Below are 22803 nucleotides of genomic sequence, written 5' to 3' on the forward strand. Positions count from 1 at the left end.
CATGACATGCAATAACAAGTAAATGAACAAAATACCTGCATGTAGCCTTTTTACCATAGCTTACTTATGTAATTTCAATGTTCAAAATTTCAACTTTACTAATGTAAAGTGAGTCATAGGATTTATTTGATTGATTCACATATTGACTTACATATAGAACATTTTGAAATGACTTGGTTATGTTGACTATAATATACAGATTTAATTTAATAACAACTTCCATTCACAATCACATCTAGTACTGGAATAAACACATTTGGCTCTGCACAAAACTGTCTTTACGACACAAGAACAGGATGGGTGTGAAAGACTACCACTGCCAGGTCAATTGTTTCTCTTTTCCATCCAAAACAGTTGGAGCCCCACCCTTTGCTAAACAGTGACCGGTGATATATTAATCTGAAATAGGAAAACGGTGACAAGTTCATTTAAACTCGAAACTTAAGTCAACCTTAAAAGGAATAGTTCTCCCAAAAATTAAAAGTCTGTCATCATTTACTCAATTCATTACAAACCTCTCTATGACTTACTTTTCTTCTATGGAACACAAAAGAAAATATTTTGAAGAATGTTAGTAACCCTAAAAAAAAAAAAATTGTCTACTATTGATTTTTCTTTGTATGGATACAAAATAGTAACAATATCTTCTTTTCTGTTCCACAGAATAAAGAAAATCATACATGTTTGCAATTACATGATGATGAGTATCTGATTACAGAATTTTTATTTTTTGGCTGAACCATCACTTTAAGGAATGTTCATCTTGTGGAGTCTTTATAACACAGCTTTTTGGCAAACAAACAATAAAACCTTTCCACTGATTGATCAGTTTTGACCCTGCACTGATGGATCATAAGGCACAATAAAACAAAACACACATCCTGCCTCTTGGAAAGCCCTCTTCATCTCCACCTAGTGGTAAAACATAATAAAGATTTATACACTAGGACACAAAAATATTATGTGTATAATGTGCAAAATTATTAATAAGAAATGTTTTTTTAAGCACCAGATCAGCCTATTAGACTGATTTCTGAAGGATCATCTAACGCTGCATTTTAAAATACATTAAACTAATATTTCACAGTTGTACCGTTTCTATATTTTCAATATTCAATTTAACATATCTTTAGTAAGCAAGAGAGACTTCTTTTAAAAAAAACTATTTTAAAAAACTACCAAACCCAAACAATAGTGTATATTTATGTTTGATATCATTATGCACTCATAATGTCAAAATATAGAATGATTTAAATTATAAACCAAACACACTGAAATGGTTTACTGATACTATATCCTAAACAATATTTTTGCTCTAAATCTAGTATCAGTAAACCATTTTAGTTGTGTGAATGTTGCCATACAAACAATTTCCAATAGCACATGAACAGCTCTGAGCAGTAAGTTGTTTCCTCGTTTTTACGGTAATTCACACATCATGTAAATGAAATAAAAAACAAGATCCTCCATACCAGCCGCTCAGTGTCCATACACAATCCAACCACAGCACCACCACTGCCAGGCAATTTGACTGCAGATCCAAACTACACAGACAACAAAGACTCGTTCAGATGTGCTGCTTGTTTTCTGGAGGCCACTTTACTTCTAATGACATTAGTAGTGAATTTGTGAAAAACTCAAGGTTATGAGATCTTTAGGAAATGATGCATTGAGGCATTCATTTACCTGTCTCGCAATCTGGACCATTTTCAGACTTCCAGGGCCCAAACAGTGATCAGTATACACCGACCTGATGGACGAAATGCAACTTCAACACTAGCATTTTTTAGCTATTTATGAATTAAATAGCACAAAATTTCTATTCAGCTTCGTTTGAAAGTTTGATGGATGGACTAAAGCATCATACCGGCGAAGCTCAAAGTTTTCATCCATGAGCTGTGCAAGTCTGGGCCAGTCTTTACACTGAAAGGCAGCCCTGTAAACAGTGAGAAAATCAACTTTTTCATTGACTGCTTGTTATCCTGAATGAACATCAAAGCTACAAGAGCTGCTATTACAGCATGAAGTGTAACACAACAATAACTGAAGGACAAATACTCAAAGATAAACCAACCGGGCTTGGTCTGTGAGATCAGCGAAGGATTTCATAGCTTCAACAACAGCAGATTCACCTGTTCAGAAAGGGGACAACTTATGAAAGGCTTTTTTACAATTAAAACATAAACCAGGACACAAAGCAGGACTTACCGTTCAACCAGCGCTGTCTAACATTACTGTGAATTTGTCCAGAATCACTCGGATTGCCCAAATAGGCTAGCCAGAACAAGGGAAGATCGCTCATATCGAAGGGAATGTACTCTCCTACAGAAATTAATATTGACATATAGAAAAACCTCTTATAAATTCTCATTTCTATTGCTGTACAAATACAGTACTGTTTTCAACATTGACAATATTAAGAAATGTTTCTTGAGCAATAGATCAGCACATTAGAATGATTTCTGGAGTATCATTTCACACTAAAGACTGGAGTGATGATGCTGAAAATTCAGCTTTGCCATCACAGGAATAAATTAATTTTAAAATATATTAAAATAGAAAAAAAAAATCATAGCAACCCTTACACTTTTGAATGATCCCAGGTTTATATACAATGAAAAAGGTTATTTACAGTATATTGTCCAGAATAATATTTAGGTTCAAAAACGGTACCGTAACCCCGCTCATCTAGCAGCTGTTTGTTGAAGTCCATGTAAACCAAGCCTTCATAGACCTATTAGAAAGTTAATACAGAGACAATCATGTTCCCCACAGTGCAAGTCAGATGAGCCAAATTAATACGAGTATACATACCTGCACAACTCGATCCTGTAGACCAGCTGTGATGAACAGCTCATCAGTCTCAACGTTGAGGATAAAGTTGGCTCTGATTGGTTTAGGAAGATCCTGTCCCAGGATAGAATTTATGTAAGATAATAGTTTATTTCAATACAAAAAAAAGAAGTTCTAAATTGATTCACGCTGAACATACGTTGTCTGTGATGTTGTAAAACTTCATCAGGCACTTCAAGGTGGCAGACACAATCGCACTACACCGAAAACACCCAAATGATAATTTTACAGCATTCAAATTTGATGTTACAGTATAAAAATTTGAACTGTGTTTCAAATCAAAGATCAAACACCAAGTATACTAAAACTTGAATAATATCATACATTACAATAGACTGTAAATCAAAAAGGGCACGAGTGAGCTTGGGAGAAACTGGCGGTTAATGTTTACTTATGATTGTAGTCAAATGTTCAACTCACCTACTGCCAGCTAAACCCTAAAAGTAAAAAAAAATTTAGTACATCGTAGTTATTCCATCAAAATAAACTCTCAGGACTTCAACTTTAGATAAACAACTGCAAATTATATTAATAATAAATCTTACCACTTGCCGAGGAATGTTTGTGTCATACTTGAGTGTAAAGTTCTGCTTGGACAGAGCAATGCTGTCAGCATTAAAGTTGCAAAAGAGAAACAGAAGTCAGTGTCAAACTGGTTAGTTTAATTTCATGCCGAATTATGTTTACAATTGGATCGCAACATCTCACCCTTGTTCAGAGCAGAACTGGTAAAACTTTTTACAGGTGGCTTGTAGAAGTCTCAGGCCTCCCAAATACCTGGACGATAATTAAATTAACAATATTCATTACAATTATTGGTTTTGTTGTACCTCAAACATTCTGCAAACCATCTGCATTTCTGTTCTTCTCAAGAAAATCAAATGGTTTAGCAAAGCAAAACAATACACATCAGAGACAAATACTTCATGATTGGACAAACCCTTCTTTCCGGCTGATCCGAAAAAGATCCTGCAAGCTTCCGAACTCTGTGGGGTCATTCAGAGGATGAGGTAGAAGAACCTTGAAAAAAAATTAGAGAAATGAGTGAAGAACAGTGCTTTCCTTATGTGCTTGATGTCTTATCTCATTCTGTTCTTATTTACCAGAGTCTGGCTCTCAATAAGCGTGACCTCAGCCCAGAAGTTAGCTATGCTCATAGCAATAGTTTTCCCATTGAAACCATCAGAGGGGTTCCCCATGAGTCCAACCCTGTGAGTCAACACACAGACCTATGTATAAGAAGAAAAGTAGGCATTTGTGGATACTAGCCAATGTGTTCTGCCTGACCTGGCAAAGGAGCGGCATGTAATGGGTTTAGATGGGGACAGCTGCTGCTTTGAAGAATAGTGTGCGAGCCATTTTGTGTAATCAGACAGACCCTGTAATAACAGATGTTAAAATGCTCAACATGCATTAATACAACATTTTTGTTTAGAATAATGTGGTATGCACTAACATTCAAACATTTATTTTAAATTGATGCTTACATTCAGCAAGGATGTATTCAATTCATCAAAAGTGACAAAGGTTTTATAATTCAAATGAATGCTGCTCTTTTGAACTTTCTATTCATCAAATTATCCAGACAAAAAATGCATCACAAAAAAAAGGTTAAGCAGCACAACTGCTTTCAGCATTGATGATAATAAATGTTTCTTGAGCACCAATCAGCATATTAGAATGATATCAGAAAGATTGATCATGTGATTCTGAAGACAGGAGTCAACTTTTGAACAGGAGTCAACTTTTGATCAAATAAATGCAGCCTTGGTGAGCATAAGAGACTTCTTTCAAAAACATATTAAAATATAACATTAAAAAGCTTACATGTCACAAATATATCATATAAAAATATAAAACAATAAACCGAAATAATGCTACATTTGTACCCACCACTTGTCCAATTAGTTGAAATCCTGTTGGTAACTTCATCCCATAAACAGGAATTTTCTCCTCATTTATAAGCCATTCCTACAACCATTAAACATCAAGTCACACAAAACAAAGTCTTGATGCTTCACATTTTTTAATTCAAAGATAAGTTAAACACTTACCCAAAACTTGCCAAAAGTTCTATCATTAGCATCAGGGTTTTGAATGAGGAATTCAGAGATGTACAGTAAGGACTCTTTGCGTAGGCAGTAGAACACCACACTGGCCAGACGAGAAGCAGTGACTCCCTCCTGAGGCTTCTCAAAGAATCGCATGACCCTGTTGTCAGCACAGGTTCAGAAGCTTGTGGTGAACGCTTAAACCAGGGGTATCCAATACTTCTCCTGGAGGGCCACTGTCCTGAAGAATTTAGCTCCAAACCCAATTAAACACACCTGAACCAAAGTAACCAAGGTCTTCCAAGCAGGTAAGATGGAGCTAAACTCTGCAGGATCTTGGCCCTCCAGCGAAAGCTACATGCAATTTATAAAGCCAAAAACATATTTCCATTCTATGACAAACTGATGAGACTAAACTCTGATATTTATAGTGCAAACAAATAAAAATAAAAACAATATGATAAAAAATATCAAATAAACGTTATTGCTTGGTTATTGTGATTTATGATAATGTAAAGATTTCCATATTTCCATTTTAAGACTATTGAGAGTGCAAGAAAATGGCCAAATGCAAAAATGTTAAATAATCTGCTAAACTTTGCTATTTTTATAATATCATATCAGAGGGTACTTCTTCCATGAAAACCACAACAATGGTTCATCATGTCTCACCGATGGGTGTTTGGACAAACTTCAACAATTCCTCTGGTGTAGCTCTTCTCTCCTGACTCCAGTTCATAATATATAGCAAGTTCTCCAGGCTGAAGTATGAAACAGGTAATGGGAATTACAGTGGAGTAGGAATTACACCAATTATTTCAAAACAGTAATTACTGGGTGTGGTGCAAGCAGGAAAGTACAAATCAGTATAAAAATGGTTGGGTCACTGTGTGTGACATCTAAAATGGACACTAGAATAAACTTGTAACAACACAGTCAATAGGATGAGTCTCTCTTACCTTAGATCTGAAAAAGCGAATGACTTGTGCAATGTCAAAGTTCTGATCAGCACAAAGCATGTCTCCTGCGATCTGTAAATGCAATATGTGAATTCACAACTAAAACAGCCATTCCATTAGAGTTATAGGAATAATAAACCCAAAAATAAAAATGTATTCGCCCTCAGGCCATCCAAGATGTAGATTTTTTTGTTTGTTTCTTCATCAGAACAGATTAAGAGACATTTTGCATAACATCACTTGCTCAACAGTGGATCCTCTTAAGTGAATGGGTGCCGTCAGAATGAGACAGTTGACAAAAAAAACACAAAGATCACCGTAATCCATGAGTAATCTACAGGGCTCCAGCTGCTTGTTTGTAATAAACAAATCCATCATCACAATGTTCAAATCACTACTTCGTTCCAGCTAAAATATGATTTTTAATAGAGGCTCTAATCTATAAAATTTATTTCTCCAGCGAAAAAGTAATCTTGCCTGAGAAATATATACAGATTAGGCACCATTTACAAGTGAAAATGGTTCAAAACAGCTCTTAACAGGACGTGTTGGTGGATTTTGATGTGAGAAGACAAGAGAAGATGGACTTTTCACACATTATTATGGATTATGGACTTGTATGGCCAGAAGTACCTAAAATGTATTAATAATGGATTTGTATCTTAAAAACAAATCTTTCACTTTATAAGGCGTTAACTGATAGACTGGATTTGTGTGGATTACTTATCGTGATGCTTCTATCAGCTTTTTGAACTCTCATTCTTACAGCACCCATTCACTGCAGAGGATCCATAAGTGAGCAAGTGATTAAATGTAAAGTTTCTCCAAATCCACTCCAATAAAGCAACAAACTTATGGATGGCCTGAGGGTGAGTACATTTTCAGCCAATTTTCGTTCTTTTTTTTTTCTTTTTTTTTTTGGTCAAATAGAATTGGTTCTGGGAAAAGTCCTTACCACCATAATGTCATCTTGTAGCTGTCGGCTTCTGATGGCCAACTCAAGATCTGCGACAGCCCCAAGTCTGTTGTCCAAAGTAGTGCTGCCATCATTCACAACATTCTCCACTGGAAAGTCATTTGCTGTTGCCCACCGTTCATAGTGCTTGTATCTGAATTGAATGTAGTTAGAACCAGTATAGATTCTTAAGTAAGCTTAAAGGGATAGTTCACCCAAAAATAATAATTATGTTATTAATAACTCACCCTCATGTCGTTCCAAACCAGTAAGACCTCCATTTATCTTCGGAACACAGTTTAGGATATTTTAGATTTAGTCCGAGAGCTCTCAGTCCCTCCATTGAAGCTGTGTGTACGGTATACTGTCCATGTCCAGAAAGGTAAGAAAAACATCATCAAAGTAGTCCATGTGACATCATAGGGTCAGTTAAAATATTTTGAAGCATCGAAAATACATTTTGGTCCAAAAATAGCAAAAACTATGACTTTATTCAGCATTGTCTTCTCTTCCGTGTCTGTTGTGAGAGAGTTCAAAACAAAGCAGTTTATCATATCCGGTTTGCGAACGAATCATTCGATGTAACCGGATCTTTTTGAACCAGTTCACCAAATCGAACTGAATCGTTTTAAACGGTTCGCGTCTCCACTATGCATTAATCCACAAATGACTTAAGCTGTTAACTTTTTTAATGTGGCTGACACTCCCTCTGAGTTTAAACAAACCAATATCCCGGAGTAATTCATGTACTCAAACGGTCTACTGACTGAACTGCTGTGAAGAGAGAACTGAAGATGAACTGTTAAGATGAAGCTGAGCCAGATAACAAACAAAACATTGACTCCTTCTCGAGTCTAGAACCGTTTCTGTCAGACGCGTCCGATTCGAGAACCGAGGAGCTGATGATACTGTGCATGTGTGATTCAGCAAGAAAAGCAGACTGACACACACAGCGTCTGAACCGAACTGATTCTGTGCTAATGTTATGAGCGCGGGTAAACCGAAGGCTTGAATCAAGGGCAATCATTGCCAATAACACCATAACGTCAAGCGCAAAAGAACCGGTGAACCGTTTTCTTCAACCGATTTATTGAATCGAACTGTCCGAAAGAACTACTGGTGATCCGAAAACCGATGCAACCGGTTCTTGACTCGTGAACGAGTCATTATCTGGCTCGGCTCGGTGTTCATCTCTCTCTTCACAGCAGTTCAGTCAGTGTACTGTTTGAGTACCATGGGCGTCAGTTTGGTTTGAAATGTGGTGGGGACAGAGACGCATTCAGAAGTGCATTTTCAGAAGTGGTGGGTACAATGATGCATTCTCTTTCGCGCAGGTCATGTTTTGAAAGACGTCCTGTATCTTATTAATGTAAATAAATAAAATTGTATACAAAAATGTGATGATGTCCGACTCGTTTTATGAAGAAGAAAGCCGTACAAAGCATTAGACATATGATATATGACCCACTAATCTGCTTCATATCATCATATAAGTACCATGTTGACAATATGACATGGCCATGACGTGGTTTAATGTACCTAAACAATGATTACCAAATTTCTCTTTCATGTTGCTTTGTTATAACCACTGAAAACGGGGAAAAAAATCTAACCCAAAATCGGGCCTCGCTCTACATTATCCCGCTTATTACATGGCTACCCACCAAATAAATTTGACACAAAATATTGTTTTAAAAAAGAGTTTATTGATTTAAACACGATTGTATTGCTTCCGCTAAAGAAAATAGTTCCGTCTCTACGATTAGAATCCTGCCGCGTCCATACCAACGCTCTGTTTTTCATGGCAACGGTGTTTTTATCAAGAAATAACAGACTTCATTCTACAGTGGAATTCAACCAAGCCATGTAATAATTTGATTTAATTCCCAGTACAATTTACCATATCTACACACAACACAACTTAAGCACTTCAAATTTTATCAAGATTGAAAAAGCAAAAATACGTGTAGCACATAAACACTATTGACTATCACACCATGATCTGACTGCTCTCAATTCACAACAACATGCATCCATCCAATCTACATCAGGCATTTTGACTAAAACTTGATCCATTCCTCATCATCATCATCATCATCATCATCATCACAACTATTTCAGAATTCAGCAATAGATTCAAGCAATAATTAAACAAGATACTGACTACTCAACAATCATCTCCCCCAACACTTGCTGTATGAACGCAAACCGTAACTAGCTAATTAAGTTGGTGGCTAAGGAAGTCTAACGTAACATTAATTGCAAGAAAAGAATTAAAACAGCCGATCCCTTGTGTGCAAATGCACAAGACCTAGCCATAATACCAGCAAATCTTAATAAACATAAGTTATCGCGTCTTACCTTTGTGTCAATGGTCTGCAGACCCTTGCTGTGTGTACAACAACATCCATTTGTTCTACAAGTTATCACTTTTATATGTTATAGTCCATGGCACTAGGATGCAACCTTGTGATATTGTATGAAGGCTAAATGACTTGCTCGTCTATGATACATTCGCCAGAAATTCTGGCCAATCCCAGCAAAGACTAGGTAGCCTCGTTCCCGCTCGTTCACTGTCCATTCCAAACTGTCAACTCATTTGAAAAACATTCTTTAAAAAAAAGAAGCGCGATAGTCATATAGACGGTTTCATCGGGCGCACGCGCCTGGACCTAAGTTAACTTCCGGTCTGTGTTGTGTATATCGGTCTGGCTGCAGTGCCTTCTACAAACGCGGTTAAAGTCAAGGCGATGAGTAGACTGAGGGCTCAGGTGGTTGTGCTTCGGGATGTGTTTCCCATACATTTATTTATTTTTGGAAACTCACAACAATTTTAAAACTGATCGATTTTCAAAAAGGCTTCGCTGAATAAACATGAGTAACGTTATGTACTGCACGTTTAATAATAATAATCCCTTACATTTATATGTTTAAATATCAAAACGAGGCACAGGTGTTTTTTATATCGCTGTATTTCTGAAGGAAGACTTGCATGTTATATGCCTGATAAAGCAGCGTGTGTGAGCGTACTTTGTTTACAGCTGTTACTGGGGAAACCTCCATTTCTCGCGCTTTATGTCTATGCTTTAAAACATCTCCTATTGGCAAAGAATGGATTTGCATTCTCATTAAGTCCGCCTGATCCATGCAGCAAACATATTTTGTTTGTTATCAAAAAATATCTACTCTAGAGGGACTTGGCTGATGTTATTGATTCTATTTGGAAGTCTACCGGAAGTTAAGTTAGGTCCGCAAAAGCCCGCATGCGCTGTAACGTTTGTTTATGTTGTTGCCGTTGAAACCGGCATATAGAGAAAATAATAACAGTGACACGATGACTCCCCCTCCCCCAACCTAGAACGTATCCCAATGTTACAGTTGTTGCAGTTTTAATGAACAGAAAAGCGTGTAGCCAGCGCAGCAGCAGAACTCGAGGTTTAAAAAAAAAAAAAAAGTGGTGGGTACAAAATGACTCATGACGAAATCTGGGGGGGACACGTCCCCCCCGTCCCCCCCGTCCCCCCCGAAATCGACGCCTATGTTGAGTACATGAATTACTCCAGGATATTGGTTTGTTTTAACTCAGAGGGAGTGTCAGCCACATTAAAAAAGTTAACAGCTCAAGTCATTTGTGGATTAATGCGTATTGGAGACGCGAACCGTTTAAAATGATTCAGTTCGATTTGGTGAACTGGTTCAAGAAGATCAGGTTAAATCGAATGATTGGTTCACGAACCGGATATGACAAACTGCTTTGATTTGAACTCTCTCTCACAACAGACACTGAAGAGAAGACAATGCTGAATAAAGTCATAGTTTTTGCTATTTTTGGACCAAAATGTATTTTCGATGCTTCAAAATACTCTAACTGACCCTCTGATGTCACATGGACTACTTTGATGATGTTTTTCTTACCTTTCTGGACATGGACAGTATACCATACACACAGTTTCAATGGAGGGACTGAGAGCTCTCGGACTAAATCTAAAATATCTTAAACTGTGTTCCGAGGATAAATGGAGGTCTTACTGGTTTGGAACGACATGAGGGTGAGTTATTAATAACATAATTCTGATTTTAAGGTGAACTATCCCTTTAATGGGTGCTACTGTGTATCATAAACATTCAAAAGAAGCCACGCCTCCTGACCTTATTTACACAAAACAAAATGTAAACATGTCAACAAAAAAATATGAATAAATAAATGACAGCAAACTATGTCTTACTTATCAGCATTTGTAACCAGGTAGACTTCACTGAAGAGCTGGCGCCTAAGTGAGAGGGTAAATATTGCGTTGAATTGGTTTGCATGGAAAACACCTTTTAAAATGATGCTAAGAGTTCAGCACAACAAATATATTGACTCACGTGTTGACGGTTTCCCACCAGAAATCCAATATTTTCTTTCCCCCCACTCCAGGTAACAGAGCTTTGGGCACACCGGTCAGATGAGCATACAGACCTGTAATATCACTCTTGTGATACAGAGACAAGTTTAGAGAAGTGCAGCATTTCATTGCAAACCTATTCTTATCCGTAGCACATTTTCTCCTTCTTTTCTCTATCTTGTTTTGAATATACATTCATAACGTTGCATTTAAGTCCACACGAGCGCCAACGTTAAGAAACCATAAGTTTTTGTAGCTCAGATGAAAACGTTTATATTAGTTGATTTACCTTGATCTGTGTCTCTAAAATCGTGCCGTGCCCTGCAACTAACAGCATGCAAATCATTGTTCTGGCTTATGTATTTGAAATATCAACACACAATCTTCCCATCACAGGGTTTGCGAAAAGTCCACAGTGCAAAAGCAACAACAGTGAAGTTCCTCACGTCAACGGAAGCCCTGCAAATCCTTAAAGAAACAGGCTCATCATTTATTTTTAATATGGCAAGCCGTTTTAACATTGCTTTATTTAAACAATTATTTTAATTACCATAAAGTAATTGAATAGTGACTAGTATATCATTAGTTGGATAGTGATTAAGACAAAAACTATTCCAAATAGTAATATTTCACATTTCACCCTTTATGATTGCTTTTAATAACTAGTCAGATGGCTGCCTTCTATGAATCAACTGAAATACACACTGGTATCTAATACATTGTGTGTGCTGAATTAGTACTAGGATACCTGCAGGCGATAACAGTAATGAGTAAAATGGGAATACCTACCTGAAACAACTGAAAAAAAATAGAAGTGAATATTGGAATTCTGAACCACAGATCCCTGTAGACTTCAATGGTAAATCTGTTAGCAGTTACAATGGAATAGTCAACGGTCATAACTGAGATAGTAGCTACAGTAGTAGCAAAGAAATAAGTACTAGTACATGATGAAGAAGTACAAATACAATAGCCACCATTGGCATAAATACTAATGTCATAATAAATACATACTGGTATCTGATAAATTTACAAGTAAAACCGACAAAAACACTACTTACTATTGTAGTAATGTTAAAATGGCTTGCCCAAATATTCATGCTGCTAGAGGAACATCTAACATTAAAAGTAGGTATGAGCAGTGTGCAGTTCTGCACGAGTCTTGATTTTTTTGTCTTGAACCTTTCAAATATTTGGTATTATAGACAACAATATCTTCAAGAACGGCAGATAGCTAGTCCATTTTTCTTAAAATCAAAATAAAATAAAATATTTGAAAAAGTGGCGACATTACAACAAAACATTCCTAGACCACAATTTAGAAGAATAGCGTAGTTGGGAAATGTATTTATTTCAGTACTCTGCATAATAAAATCTACTATGATCATGTTGTGAATTGCCAATTAACAGGCAGTTATTTGACATGCTCATTATTCAGACAAATTAAGTTGAAAAACCTGAACCTGAAAAGTATAAAATGTATGAAAATGCATTTATAACACAAAGATTTAACATTAATCATTTCCACAAAGTTTAGAAGTAACAGTACAAAATAAACAAATTTATCTGACCTGTCCTGGTACATAAAAAATGAATGCTAAATTACAAGAAAGTATGGGGTACACAAAAAAAGAAAAAGAAAGTATGTACATAAGGCAAGATCCCAATGGAGAATTATCACCGGTATGCTGAATACTGCATTAAGTCCTGCATTGTTCAAGTTTGTTTAAAAACATCAGAAAATTGAATCTCCTGCACTGAATGTTTTTCGATCAAAATTTCCAAAACTACATCCTTTGATCTTCACTGGGGATCTGCACTCGCTGCTGCAACAATGCCATGCTGCCGGAGCTGGCTCCTCAAAATCTGATTCTTAGATTTCCAATCTTCCATCTTTAAAAAACAACAACATTACAAAACAATCAATGAGATCAATACAAAAGAGATAAATAAAGAAATTAAGAAAGTGATAAAGACAGACAGGAAAACAGATATATATAGCCTAAAATTAAGACATTTTCCAGGTGATATTGTTTTTTCCATATTAATTTTGAGATTAAATGTGAGTTTAAATTAAAGTAAAACCAGGATCAAAACAATGACTAAAGTGCAAGTGAATTATTATATGAGCCTAAATTAATCTAGATAATTAAAGTTATCCATTATGGGTGTAAATACCTCTTGCCGTAACAGCTGGTTATCCATCTTCAACCTGTCAAGGCTGTTCAGTTCATCTCCTAACCGGCTGTTACTTTGTCTCAGCTCCTGAATGTAATCGCAGGCCTTTGATAGGATCCCACCCTTACTCTGTAACACACACACACACAACAGCAAAATCAGATATAATCCAGAACTTCCTGCACAATTTTATTTACAAAACTGACACATACCTGTGCAGTTTTAGTGGAATCTATGGTGCAGTCTGGAATTGTTTTGGAGAGCTGAACAATCCAGTTGTTAATTTTGTCTCTACGTCTTCGCTCAACTGTCAAGTGGGTTGGAAATAATCACTTGCAAATAACTTACACATCTAACCGTATGTAATTCTCAATCCTTTTTCAGTTACCTTCATTGTGCTGAGCTCGCCTTTTCTCATCTCTTGAAGTCCTTGGCCCCTCTGTCTTACTGCAAATATTTAAAAAGTATGTTACAATAAATGTTTTTCATTTTGCTCCTATGCTTATCCATTAATTTAGATGTTCAGTCAACAGCTCGTTTAATAACTGTACATTACAGGTCAAAAGTTGAGAATTTTATTCTGTTTTGAAAGAAGCCTCTTTTGCTCTCAAAGCTGTATTTATTTGATTAAAAATGCAGTAAAAATAATATTATTTTGAAGTATTATTACAGTTTAAAATAACTTTCAGCAACCACTACTCCAGTCTCAGCACATTAGAGAGGTTTCTGAAGGATCATTTGACACTGAAGACAGGAGTAATGGCTGCTGAAAATTCAGCTTTGCCATCACAGGAATACATTACATTTATATTATACTGGAAAACTGTTCTTTTAAAATGTAATATTTCACAATATTCCTATTTGAACTTTATTTTAATCAAATAAAAGCAACCTTACTGAACATCTCAGAATTTGTGCAAAAACATAAAAAATATTAATTATTCCAAACTTTTGACAGGGAGTTTTTTCAGTTTAATATAAAATAGACTTTTGCTATACAGACATCAAAATAATAAATTGATTAACAAAATGTTTTTATCCTTTTACATTATACTGTGTGCGGTCATGAAAAATAATGCAAATAAAGATAGCAAAAGAGCAATAACTGAAAAAAGAAATGTATTAAACAAGGCTGAAAAGCAACATTACGCATTGTAAGGTTGTGTACGAGGTGCAATAGACCTCTGGTTGGTTCCAGTAAGGACCTCCTGCGGGGACATCATAACATACATCTGACCTAAAGCAGGAGTAAAAAGCACATTAACAAACAACCCAGACTGTTTTGCAACAGAAGTGTTGCACTGTAAAGTATTAATGTGCATAATAGCAACTGAAATGCATCATTTACGCTAAAAATGGTTTGATGATGTACCTGCAGGAGCACTTTGACTAAGCAGAGCATCTGAGGCCTGAACACCGGTCACCATGGTGCCAGCCGCTGCGTCTGAGATAGTAGCAGGGTAATATGTGTAATGGGTTTCTGTGCCATCGCCATCCAAGCCTTCAGACTGAGAAAAAACTGCCTGAAAAATAGATTTAAATAACATTGAAACGAGATGTAAAAAGGTTTAATTCTATTCATCCATGTCAGGTAAAATAATAAGCAGTTGTCCACCTGTGTAACAGGCTGTGTTGTAGCAGGAAACCCTGTCACTACACTAACAGCAGTTGCACCATCAGTTTGAGCTTCCAGCTGCCCATCTGCGACTTGGATTACTCGATATGTAACCTGAGGAAAATTAAAAAGATACATTATGTTACGAAATATAATCTTACAATTGTCTGTAGAAGATACCTACAGTGAAGAAAGAGAGATCACTGCTAGATCTTTCTGAAACATCATCAGAAAGATCACTCTATGGGAACAATTTAGGTTGGTACATCCGTCTGGAGTTGAAGCACTGAATAACATTGTAAAATGGTTCTCCATTGTCATCTCACTCAGGTTTGAATATAACACTTCCTCCCCATCTCCTACCTGCCCTGAGGGAGGGTACAGCTCCCCTACCTGCCCCCCAGCTCCCTCCGTCTTGAAGAGATATTTAATCGGCTGCTCTGAGGAGAAAGTAGAAGCAGACTGAATAGTTGTGATTGCCGATGGGTCCTCTGCAGTAGCAACTGCCCCTGAGATTAAGAAAACACATACACACACACACACGCAAACCAATTCTCTAAATTTATTTAAAAATAATCTGATATTACTACATCATGCTTCATCTTATCATACCTTCTTCAATGACTGGAACATTGATATCAGGACTTTTCTGTTGTCTGGAAACACAGCATTTTACATCGTTGAACATTTAGTTAAAATGGTGCGTTACAAATTGTATAGTTCAAATACTTAGTTGCATTAATAATTGGTACCAACCCTTTCATATCCAAACAGTATGTAACTGGTAAAATGTGCCTTCACTCACTCACAGATCAAACCTGTACTGGATTCAACAGAGGAAACCAATTATATAAACGTTAACATGAAAATGCTTGTGAAAATATGAGTGTGTGGTTTATAAAATACACACAATAATAATTATTAACAGAACCGGCCAACAGGAGTCACTCGTTACATGAATACTTTGTTTTGTATTACACGGTTTTTAAAATAAACATTAGGCTAACTAAATTATGCATACAAAAGGATGTATAATCCATTCAAATGGATATTATAGTTGACTCGCTTGTAAGGTTAGCTAGCTAGCTACAGTGCTATCAGACGAGCTTAGACAAAAAAAACATAAATGTTTTAAACGAGCCGAGTTACACAAATAAACAGAAATATAGCAATCATAACATTGGTGTTGGGGTAAGCAAAATAAATATGTGATTTCATATGTTTCTCACCGTTTACTTGTCTTGTGTCCTCTCTTGTACACAACAGCAGCAACCGGAGCGTTTAGCTTTCTGCGCATGGGCACAGAGTCGACACACAGGAGGGTTCTTCCGAACCTGCAACCCGGACTGTTTGTAATCATTTTCTGTAAAGAGCGTCTTTAATAAACTCCCCTTCTTATGTTGAACCTCATAATGTGGAATGCTCAAACTTGTTAAGGTCTGAATTAAGCAACTTCTTTCGTATAAGTATGTGTTATCTTTTTTGAAAGCCGATTCGTGCTGGTCTAATGTAATTTAGCTGGGATGAAAACACTGAACACATGGTTCGATCCCATGGCGGGGGAGCTGAATTGTTATGTAGAAGAAACCCATGAGCTACGCCAGTGCAGCGAAATGAACTATTAAAGCATAATAGCCCATGTATCGGTTAACCAACCATAGACAGTAAGCAGTTAACGTATAAATTAGCTGTGTCCGAATTTGAGTGTCCCTTCTTTTTTGTCAAATGTGCATCTGAAGAAAACGCTAGAGAGCGCCGCGGGGTCGATCCCTTGTCGGAAAGGGTCAGTCATTTTATTCCAAAAATTGGATTTCCATGACAAAATGTTAAACATGATACATAACTTGAGATATGGTGACAATGTGATATAAATGTTTATGATGCATGCATACACCGTTGAACATTAGTAGTATATGAAACAAAAGTGTGCTTTTAGACACAGGACTAAATGCTCATAGTTGAAGAAACACACATAAAGGCTCGTTGTAAACTGTTCTAGATGGCCTACTGAAGGATGTTTGGTTTTACAAGTATGTTTCTTGGGAGAAAATAAATGCTGTTAACCATAGCAATTCTGAGACATGTAGTAATGGTCCACATGCAGGGCAGTCCTTTGGTCGCTCTGAAAAATAAAACCAGATGCTTAAAGGGTGGAGAGTAATGAATTGACATAAAAATAAAGAATCTAGAACATGCCGTTTGTCTCAAAATGTCCATGTTTTGCCAATTCCATATTTTACGAAATATTAATCATTATGTATTGGTCAGTTTTATTATGATCAAATCATTTATTTGAGACGTTTTAAGTAACTGACACTAACCTTTTCTTGTGCCAGTGTGTTTCACAGTGAGTGTTTTCTCTTCTTTACTTGTTCTCCGTTTCAGAGTACATACATAAGTCTTGGTCTGGTTGATGTAAATCCGGGCGTGATCTTTGATAATGAGTCGGCACTGTCCAGATGTAGCATTTAAGAATGAAACATTGTTGTTGACCAGTTTCTCATATGAGCTGCCAATTAGAGTTTTTGTGTCTTGCTCAACATCATAAAGGTTGCAGTTAAAGGGTGTGTTGTCACAAGGTGGGTAATAACACTCAACTGTTAGGCTTCGATTTTTGTTAACACAGGCTGTGAGTGCTCCAAAATCTGGTTTCTTTTGAGAATAGACAGCTGAGGAAGAACATAAACAGTCTTATGTACTGTATTTTGATTGAATGTGCATTCAAGTAAAAACCAGTGCTCAAATCTCATAGCAAAATGTGCTGTAGTTCCTTGAAAGTGTTTGGTAAAATGATTCAGGAGAAGAAAGTTTTTAAATGAGAAACATTATATGTACAGTATAGAGACAATTGGTGATTAAAAAAATGTTAATCTTAAAGGTTAAAAAAAAGTTTAACTTCACATTACATGACATTAAAAATAACATTAAACTTAAAAAGGGTTGTAAAAAGGCCTGTATGAGATTTGTGTGCAATTCTTACCCGAGAATAAGAGGACCACAACAATCATTTCTGTATGCAAGTGGTTCTCTGTGTGAAACAATAAAATCAAACCAGCTAAAACATCAGTATTTCATTTCATAAACATGGAACAGTTTTTTTTAAACAGATTACATTTATAAAGTTTGCATTTATAAAGGATTTTCTCTCACACCAGGAGACAAGAATAAGAATTCTAATTCTAATATCCATAATTTGGTCTTTAAAGTCACAAATGAGTCACAACTAAAACATAAAAATAAACAGGATAGCACTGAAGCCATCTCCTGACACACAGTAAACTGGCATTTCTTACAGGTTTTTAAAGCTTTTATACAGATAGTTTGACAGATTAACAGGAGCAACAGTTTGAAGTCTATAAAAGATTAATAACCAAAAACAATTCAAAAGCTCTTACCTTTGATCATTATTACTTGAATGTATTTGTGTTTTGTATGAATAATCCTTCTATCAGCTAGGCCTATTTGAAATTGAAAGAAACATATAATGTTGTGGGCAGGGTTCAGATTAGAGAGCTCAGTGGTAATGTGATTTTGCTGAGCTTTTATAGCATTAATTTGTGGGTGCGTGTGTGTGTGTGTGTGTGTGTGTGTGTGTGCTGGGGGGTTAAATGCATTTCCAGATGAAGACAATTACATAATACTACAAGGAAACTATTACTCAGGAAAATATACATTGAAAAAATATGTTGTTGTGTCTATCTATCTATCTATCTATCTATCTATCTATCTATCTATCTATCTATCTATCTATCTATCTATCTATCTATCTATCTATCTATCTATCTATCTATCTATCTATCTATCTATCTATCTATCTATCATATCTGTCTATCTATCTGTCTGTCTATCTGTGTGTGTGTGTGTGTGTGTGTGTGTGTAAAAATATATATTAAAAAATATGTTATTTCTTTTTATTATATACTAGCATCTAACAGCCTATACAAATTTCTCACTTTACTTTTTAAATAAAAATATATATATATTATTTTCAGTGAGAACCACAGCCTTTCCTTATCACAGTCCATCAGTGTGCCTTTTACATGTGCTAAAACATCATGAATTATAAATAGAATGAACTATTAGAGATATGGATTTCCGGGTATCCTAACACGAGATGTTATACCCAAAGACTGTAGGTTATCAGGCCTTCTCAGTCACTTTGATACATTTCTCAAATCATAATTGAAATTCTCAGAACTATTTGTTTAAGCTCCACATCATCTAGTCATTTGTGCAAATCAGAAAACAGCTTTTTTAACAAATCGTTAATGCTTTGGTTTATTAATGCATATCATTAAATGCAAATTGGTTAAACCAGCTGTCATTATGTGTCAAGCATATTTTCTACACATTTCTAAAAATGAACATTTCAATGAATTGTGCAGATGAATTTAGCTTTCACTAATGAAGGGAATGTGATGTGTTAAATTATCCAATGATCAATCAGTTCTCTAGCTCAAAGGTGCATCTCATGAACATTAATTTGGCAAGCATGGACAGAGCACAATACAGTGTTACAATTTCTGACAGTGGAAGAACAACCAGGAAAAGAACAAGGTCAAGAGTTGAGATGAAGAATAGAGGTAAGGATGTGCAGTGGATAGGGAAACAAAATAGAGGAAGAGGTAAGAGGCCAATTAATCGAAACGTCTCAGGTGAAATAATAATAATGGACCATGTTGTCATTCATGGCCCTACAATCGTAGAGTTGGGTTTGAATATTGAAAGATCAACAGTGTCCTCAATAATTCTAATGTCTCTCGCATGGAAACTCCAAATATGACCCTAAGAAGAAACCCTGCTGCAGCTGAATAAATATAAGATTCAACCGCTTCCATTGATTCAACGTGACTAATAAACATACAACGGCAATGTATGGTTTATCTGAGTTCTTATTATTTAACATGCTCTCAGATAGAGCAGCATTTATTAATGTTACACAGAGCCGTAGTTCACAGAGAAGCTATGTAAACAGCTGTCATTATCGCAAACTATTTTTTCGATTCCATAATTGTACAATTATATCATCTGCAATTTTTTTGTGTAGCTTGTCAGTGAACTATGGCTTTGTGTAGTATATGCTGCTCCACATGAAAGATGGTGATGGAGATTAATCATGCAGCCCTAGACAGAAGAGTTATGTAATCCACCAGTGTGCACTGTACTGTTATATTTTAGACTGTAATGATTTATACTCCAGCGTCAGTTCTAAAAAATCAAAATCATACTAGCTGATGCTAAGCTGATCCATGTGTACCTAACATTTAAAATATTTAAAATAATGGTGGCAATTCCATAGCATTCACACGCTCCTTGGATGCTCTCATTTACCAAGCTTCTCTTACTCTAAGGCTAATTAATGTATCTCACAATCTGGGTCATTATTTATTACAAAACCATACATAAAATTTCTACTGTATCTCTCGTCAAACACTCTGATACTAAAATGTAGTTTGTCTCAGTTTCATCTGTTTCTTCATGTAATCACAGACGTCGATGATGGTGAGATCAGATCTACATGTGGAGCACCGGCTGTTGTCAGACTGCTTGTGTATTCAACAATCTCACTAGATTATTATTAAAATTAATGACAAAAATAATGTTTGGAAATGTAAACTGATGTTTTCTACTGACACACTACAGCAAAATATATAAATAAATGACTGAACACCATTCTTTGGGGTGAAAGTACTAATGTGCCTAAGACTTTTGCACAGTAGCGTATGTATTAAAGGGTACATATGCACAGTTTCACCTAATCTCATGCTAATCTTGAGTACCTATAGAGTAGTACTGCATCCTTCATATATCCAAAATGTCTTTAGTTTTATCATATTTATAAAAGAAAAATACAGCTTTCCGATTCTCTCCGGAAAAAGCAGATCTCCTGGGAGTGCTGTGGGCGGAGCTATAATACTGATGTTTCATGTTGTTTCCATTCACATATTCACTTATGTGCAGATTTCCAACAAAAGACAGAAATCTGATGCAATTGTACTTACATGAAAGGGGTATTTTATCACAGGGACGGCTCCATGTTTTAATAGCAAACGATGTGCAAATCCAGCGTCAACTTGGGCCTTGTTTATAAAACCTCCATCACTGAATGACGAGAACACACGAACACACTTGATACACTCTGTTGCTGCCCCGGAAAAACAAACTGCATGTTCATGTAACGCTGGGTTCTTTGGGAGGCTGAACCCGGTAAACTTTCCTCACATCCAAAAACGCAATTATTTGGAGACATTCTCGAACAAATCCTATGCAGCGCTGCAGACGATTTCCCGATGAAGCTCAGTCCCCCTGTCACCCCACCCTTTAGAGAAGCTAAGGTGGCCAATTCAGGCCATGTGCTATGTAGAGCAGTTTGTCGGTTTAGGGCTACTGTACAATCGCAAATTTGTGTACAGTTTATGGAGCTAAATGCTATAGCCCTGCTAAAAAAGCCTAGCGATGCCCATGCTTCTTGTGTACATCTTGGAGGAGCAGGTCAAATATTTCAATCCATCGCTCATACATATATAGGTACCAGTGCCATATTGGCAGCGAGTTTCGGTACCCAACCAGAATTAGTTATGTTTTAGGACTAGATGAAACAATCCAATAGCTCCAACATATGTTGCACAAACACTCAAACAGCTCCAACACGAAAACTCTCGTCACCCACGGCACAAACTCTTCTGGAATTCTTCGATCAGTCATTTCAGCATGCTGCTTCCAGACTCACGATCATGGGTGGAGTGTACAGGTAGAGAGAGGGAGAGCACGGGGGGAAAAATACAGTGTGTTTTACGCAGTCCACTCAATTGTTAAGATCATGCAGTCTATGTTCAATAAACGCCTAATCATAAAAAAACATTGTTCACTCTTGTGACATGGTGTCAGAAGTGGAAGTTGCACCCATGACCAAGTTTGCCTTATTTTGAGTGGTATAATGTCCAAGTTCAATACACCAAAGGGCTTTCGACTTCACCCAGCCTGCAACCTGACCTGCATGGATCCAGTGGTTCTCCCGGTTTCACACTGCAACGAAGCTGAACAAGGAAAAATCAATGGAACAAGTCAATTCCCTGCTTTAATCAATGGTTAAAGATGCCGAATCGATTTTCTGATTGTTCACATTTGCAGAAGCATCGCAATGCAAATAATTATGAGACAGTTGTTGGCAAATTTAATGAACATTTTGTTCCCCTGAAGAACGTCATACATGAGAGGGCCTGTTTTCATCAGTGCACACAGCGATCGGGAGAGACTGTTGAGGCTTTCGCGAGATGTCTCTATGAATTGGCTGAATACTGCGATTTCGGCACAAACAAAGAGGAACAATTAAGGGTCCGAGTCGTCATGAGGATTGCAGATAATGACTTTTCCCAGAGGTTACAAATGGAACCTGAACTGATTTTGGACAAAGCAGTCTAGATCTGGTGGCAGTCTTAGCTTATTAAGACCCAAAATGCGAGTGGGGGAACTGCTGCTGAAGTGAGCACGGTACAGCACGGACACCTGAAAGGCACGTAGCCCTTTACAAGACCACCAAATAAAGAAAAGGGTGGTGAGAGAAAACAAGCTATAGACTGCACAGATTGTAATCGCACACACATGGAGAAAAATTGCCCTGCATGTAATAAGCGGTGCAGGAGATGCAGTAAACTTGGACATTTCTCCATTGCATGTAAAATGAGAAATTTCACAGTGCTTATAGTGTGTGAGACAGAGACAAGTGATGCATTTTTCCTCGGGTCTGTGATGAATGAGTCTGCTTCTGAGGACAGGTGGTGCATTACTCTGCCTATACAGGCAA

The 22803-nt window shown here is 36.7% G+C and overlaps 2 protein-coding genes across 10 annotated transcripts; both read right to left on the reverse strand.

The window, feature by feature from the left end:
• Positions 1 to 720: 720 nt before the first annotated feature.
• gkup (glucuronokinase with putative uridyl pyrophosphorylase) lies at positions 721 to 11671 on the reverse strand. 2 transcript variants are annotated; one of them, XM_059533171.1, is made up of 23 exons: positions 11496 to 11669; positions 11187 to 11293; positions 11045 to 11089; positions 6819 to 6972; positions 5864 to 5935; positions 5577 to 5665; positions 4908 to 5064; positions 4747 to 4824; positions 4141 to 4232; positions 3957 to 4062; positions 3794 to 3873; positions 3562 to 3630; positions 3399 to 3459; positions 3274 to 3290; positions 2993 to 3050; positions 2815 to 2907; positions 2674 to 2734; positions 2209 to 2322; positions 2075 to 2132; positions 1868 to 1936; positions 1687 to 1750; positions 1473 to 1544; positions 721 to 912 (listed from the first exon to the last, which is right to left on the reverse strand). In XM_059533171.1, the coding sequence occupies exons 1-23, from the start codon at positions 11550 to 11552 to the stop codon at positions 826 to 828; spliced, it is 1860 nt and encodes a 619-aa protein (XP_059389154.1). In that variant the 5' UTR covers positions 11553 to 11669; the 3' UTR covers positions 721 to 825. The 2 variants fall into 2 exon arrangements, 1 of the variants encoding a protein (XP_059389154.1); XR_009426432.1 differs by having other exon boundaries at positions 846 to 912; positions 1868 to 1923; positions 11496 to 11671.
• Positions 11672 to 12538: 867 nt separating this feature from the next.
• Positions 12539 to 15778, reverse strand: usf1 (upstream transcription factor 1). 8 transcript variants are annotated; one of them, XM_059533177.1, is made up of 10 exons: positions 15756 to 15778; positions 15612 to 15655; positions 15393 to 15439; positions 15000 to 15113; positions 14757 to 14907; positions 14534 to 14621; positions 13773 to 13831; positions 13597 to 13691; positions 13385 to 13513; positions 12539 to 13099 (listed from the first exon to the last, which is right to left on the reverse strand). In XM_059533177.1, the coding sequence occupies exons 1-10, from the start codon at positions 15761 to 15763 to the stop codon at positions 13010 to 13012; spliced, it is 825 nt and encodes a 274-aa protein (XP_059389160.1). In that variant the 5' UTR covers positions 15764 to 15778; the 3' UTR covers positions 12539 to 13009. The 8 variants fall into 8 exon arrangements, with proteins under 8 accessions (XP_059389160.1, XP_059389159.1, XP_059389158.1 ...); XM_059533176.1 differs by having other exon boundaries at positions 15363 to 15439; XM_059533175.1 differs by having other exon boundaries at positions 14567 to 14621; positions 15393 to 15508.
• Between the last annotated feature and the right edge of the window lie 7025 nt (positions 15779 to 22803).

This window comes from Carassius carassius, chromosome 41, assembly GCF_963082965.1.
Source record: "Carassius carassius chromosome 41, fCarCar2.1, whole genome shotgun sequence".
Classification (NCBI taxonomy): domain Eukaryota; kingdom Metazoa; phylum Chordata; class Actinopteri; order Cypriniformes; family Cyprinidae; genus Carassius; species Carassius carassius.

Coding starts and splice junctions, on each gene's coding strand:
- gkup (XM_059533171.1), bottom strand. CDS start 11,552: ATGATTTGCATGCTGTTAGTTGCAGGGCACGGCACGATTTTAGAGACA. Junction 3,631..3,793: donor CGGATCAGCCGGAAAGAAGG/GTTTGTCCAATC, acceptor ATTATCGTCCAG/GTATTTGGGAGGCCTGAGAC. Junction 2,133..2,208: donor TAGACAGCGCTGGTTGAACG/GTAAGTCCTGCT, acceptor CTTTCTGAACAG/GTGAATCTGCTGTTGTTGAA.
- usf1 (XM_059533172.1), bottom strand. Junction 14,622..14,756: donor TAGTCAAAGTGCTCCTGCAG/GTACATCATCAA, acceptor CTCCTGCTTTAG/GTCAGATGTATGTTATGATG. Junction 13,100..13,384: donor ACCAGCTGTTACGGCAAGAG/GTATTTACACCC, acceptor TGTTTTTTAAAG/ATGGAAGATTGGAAATCTAA.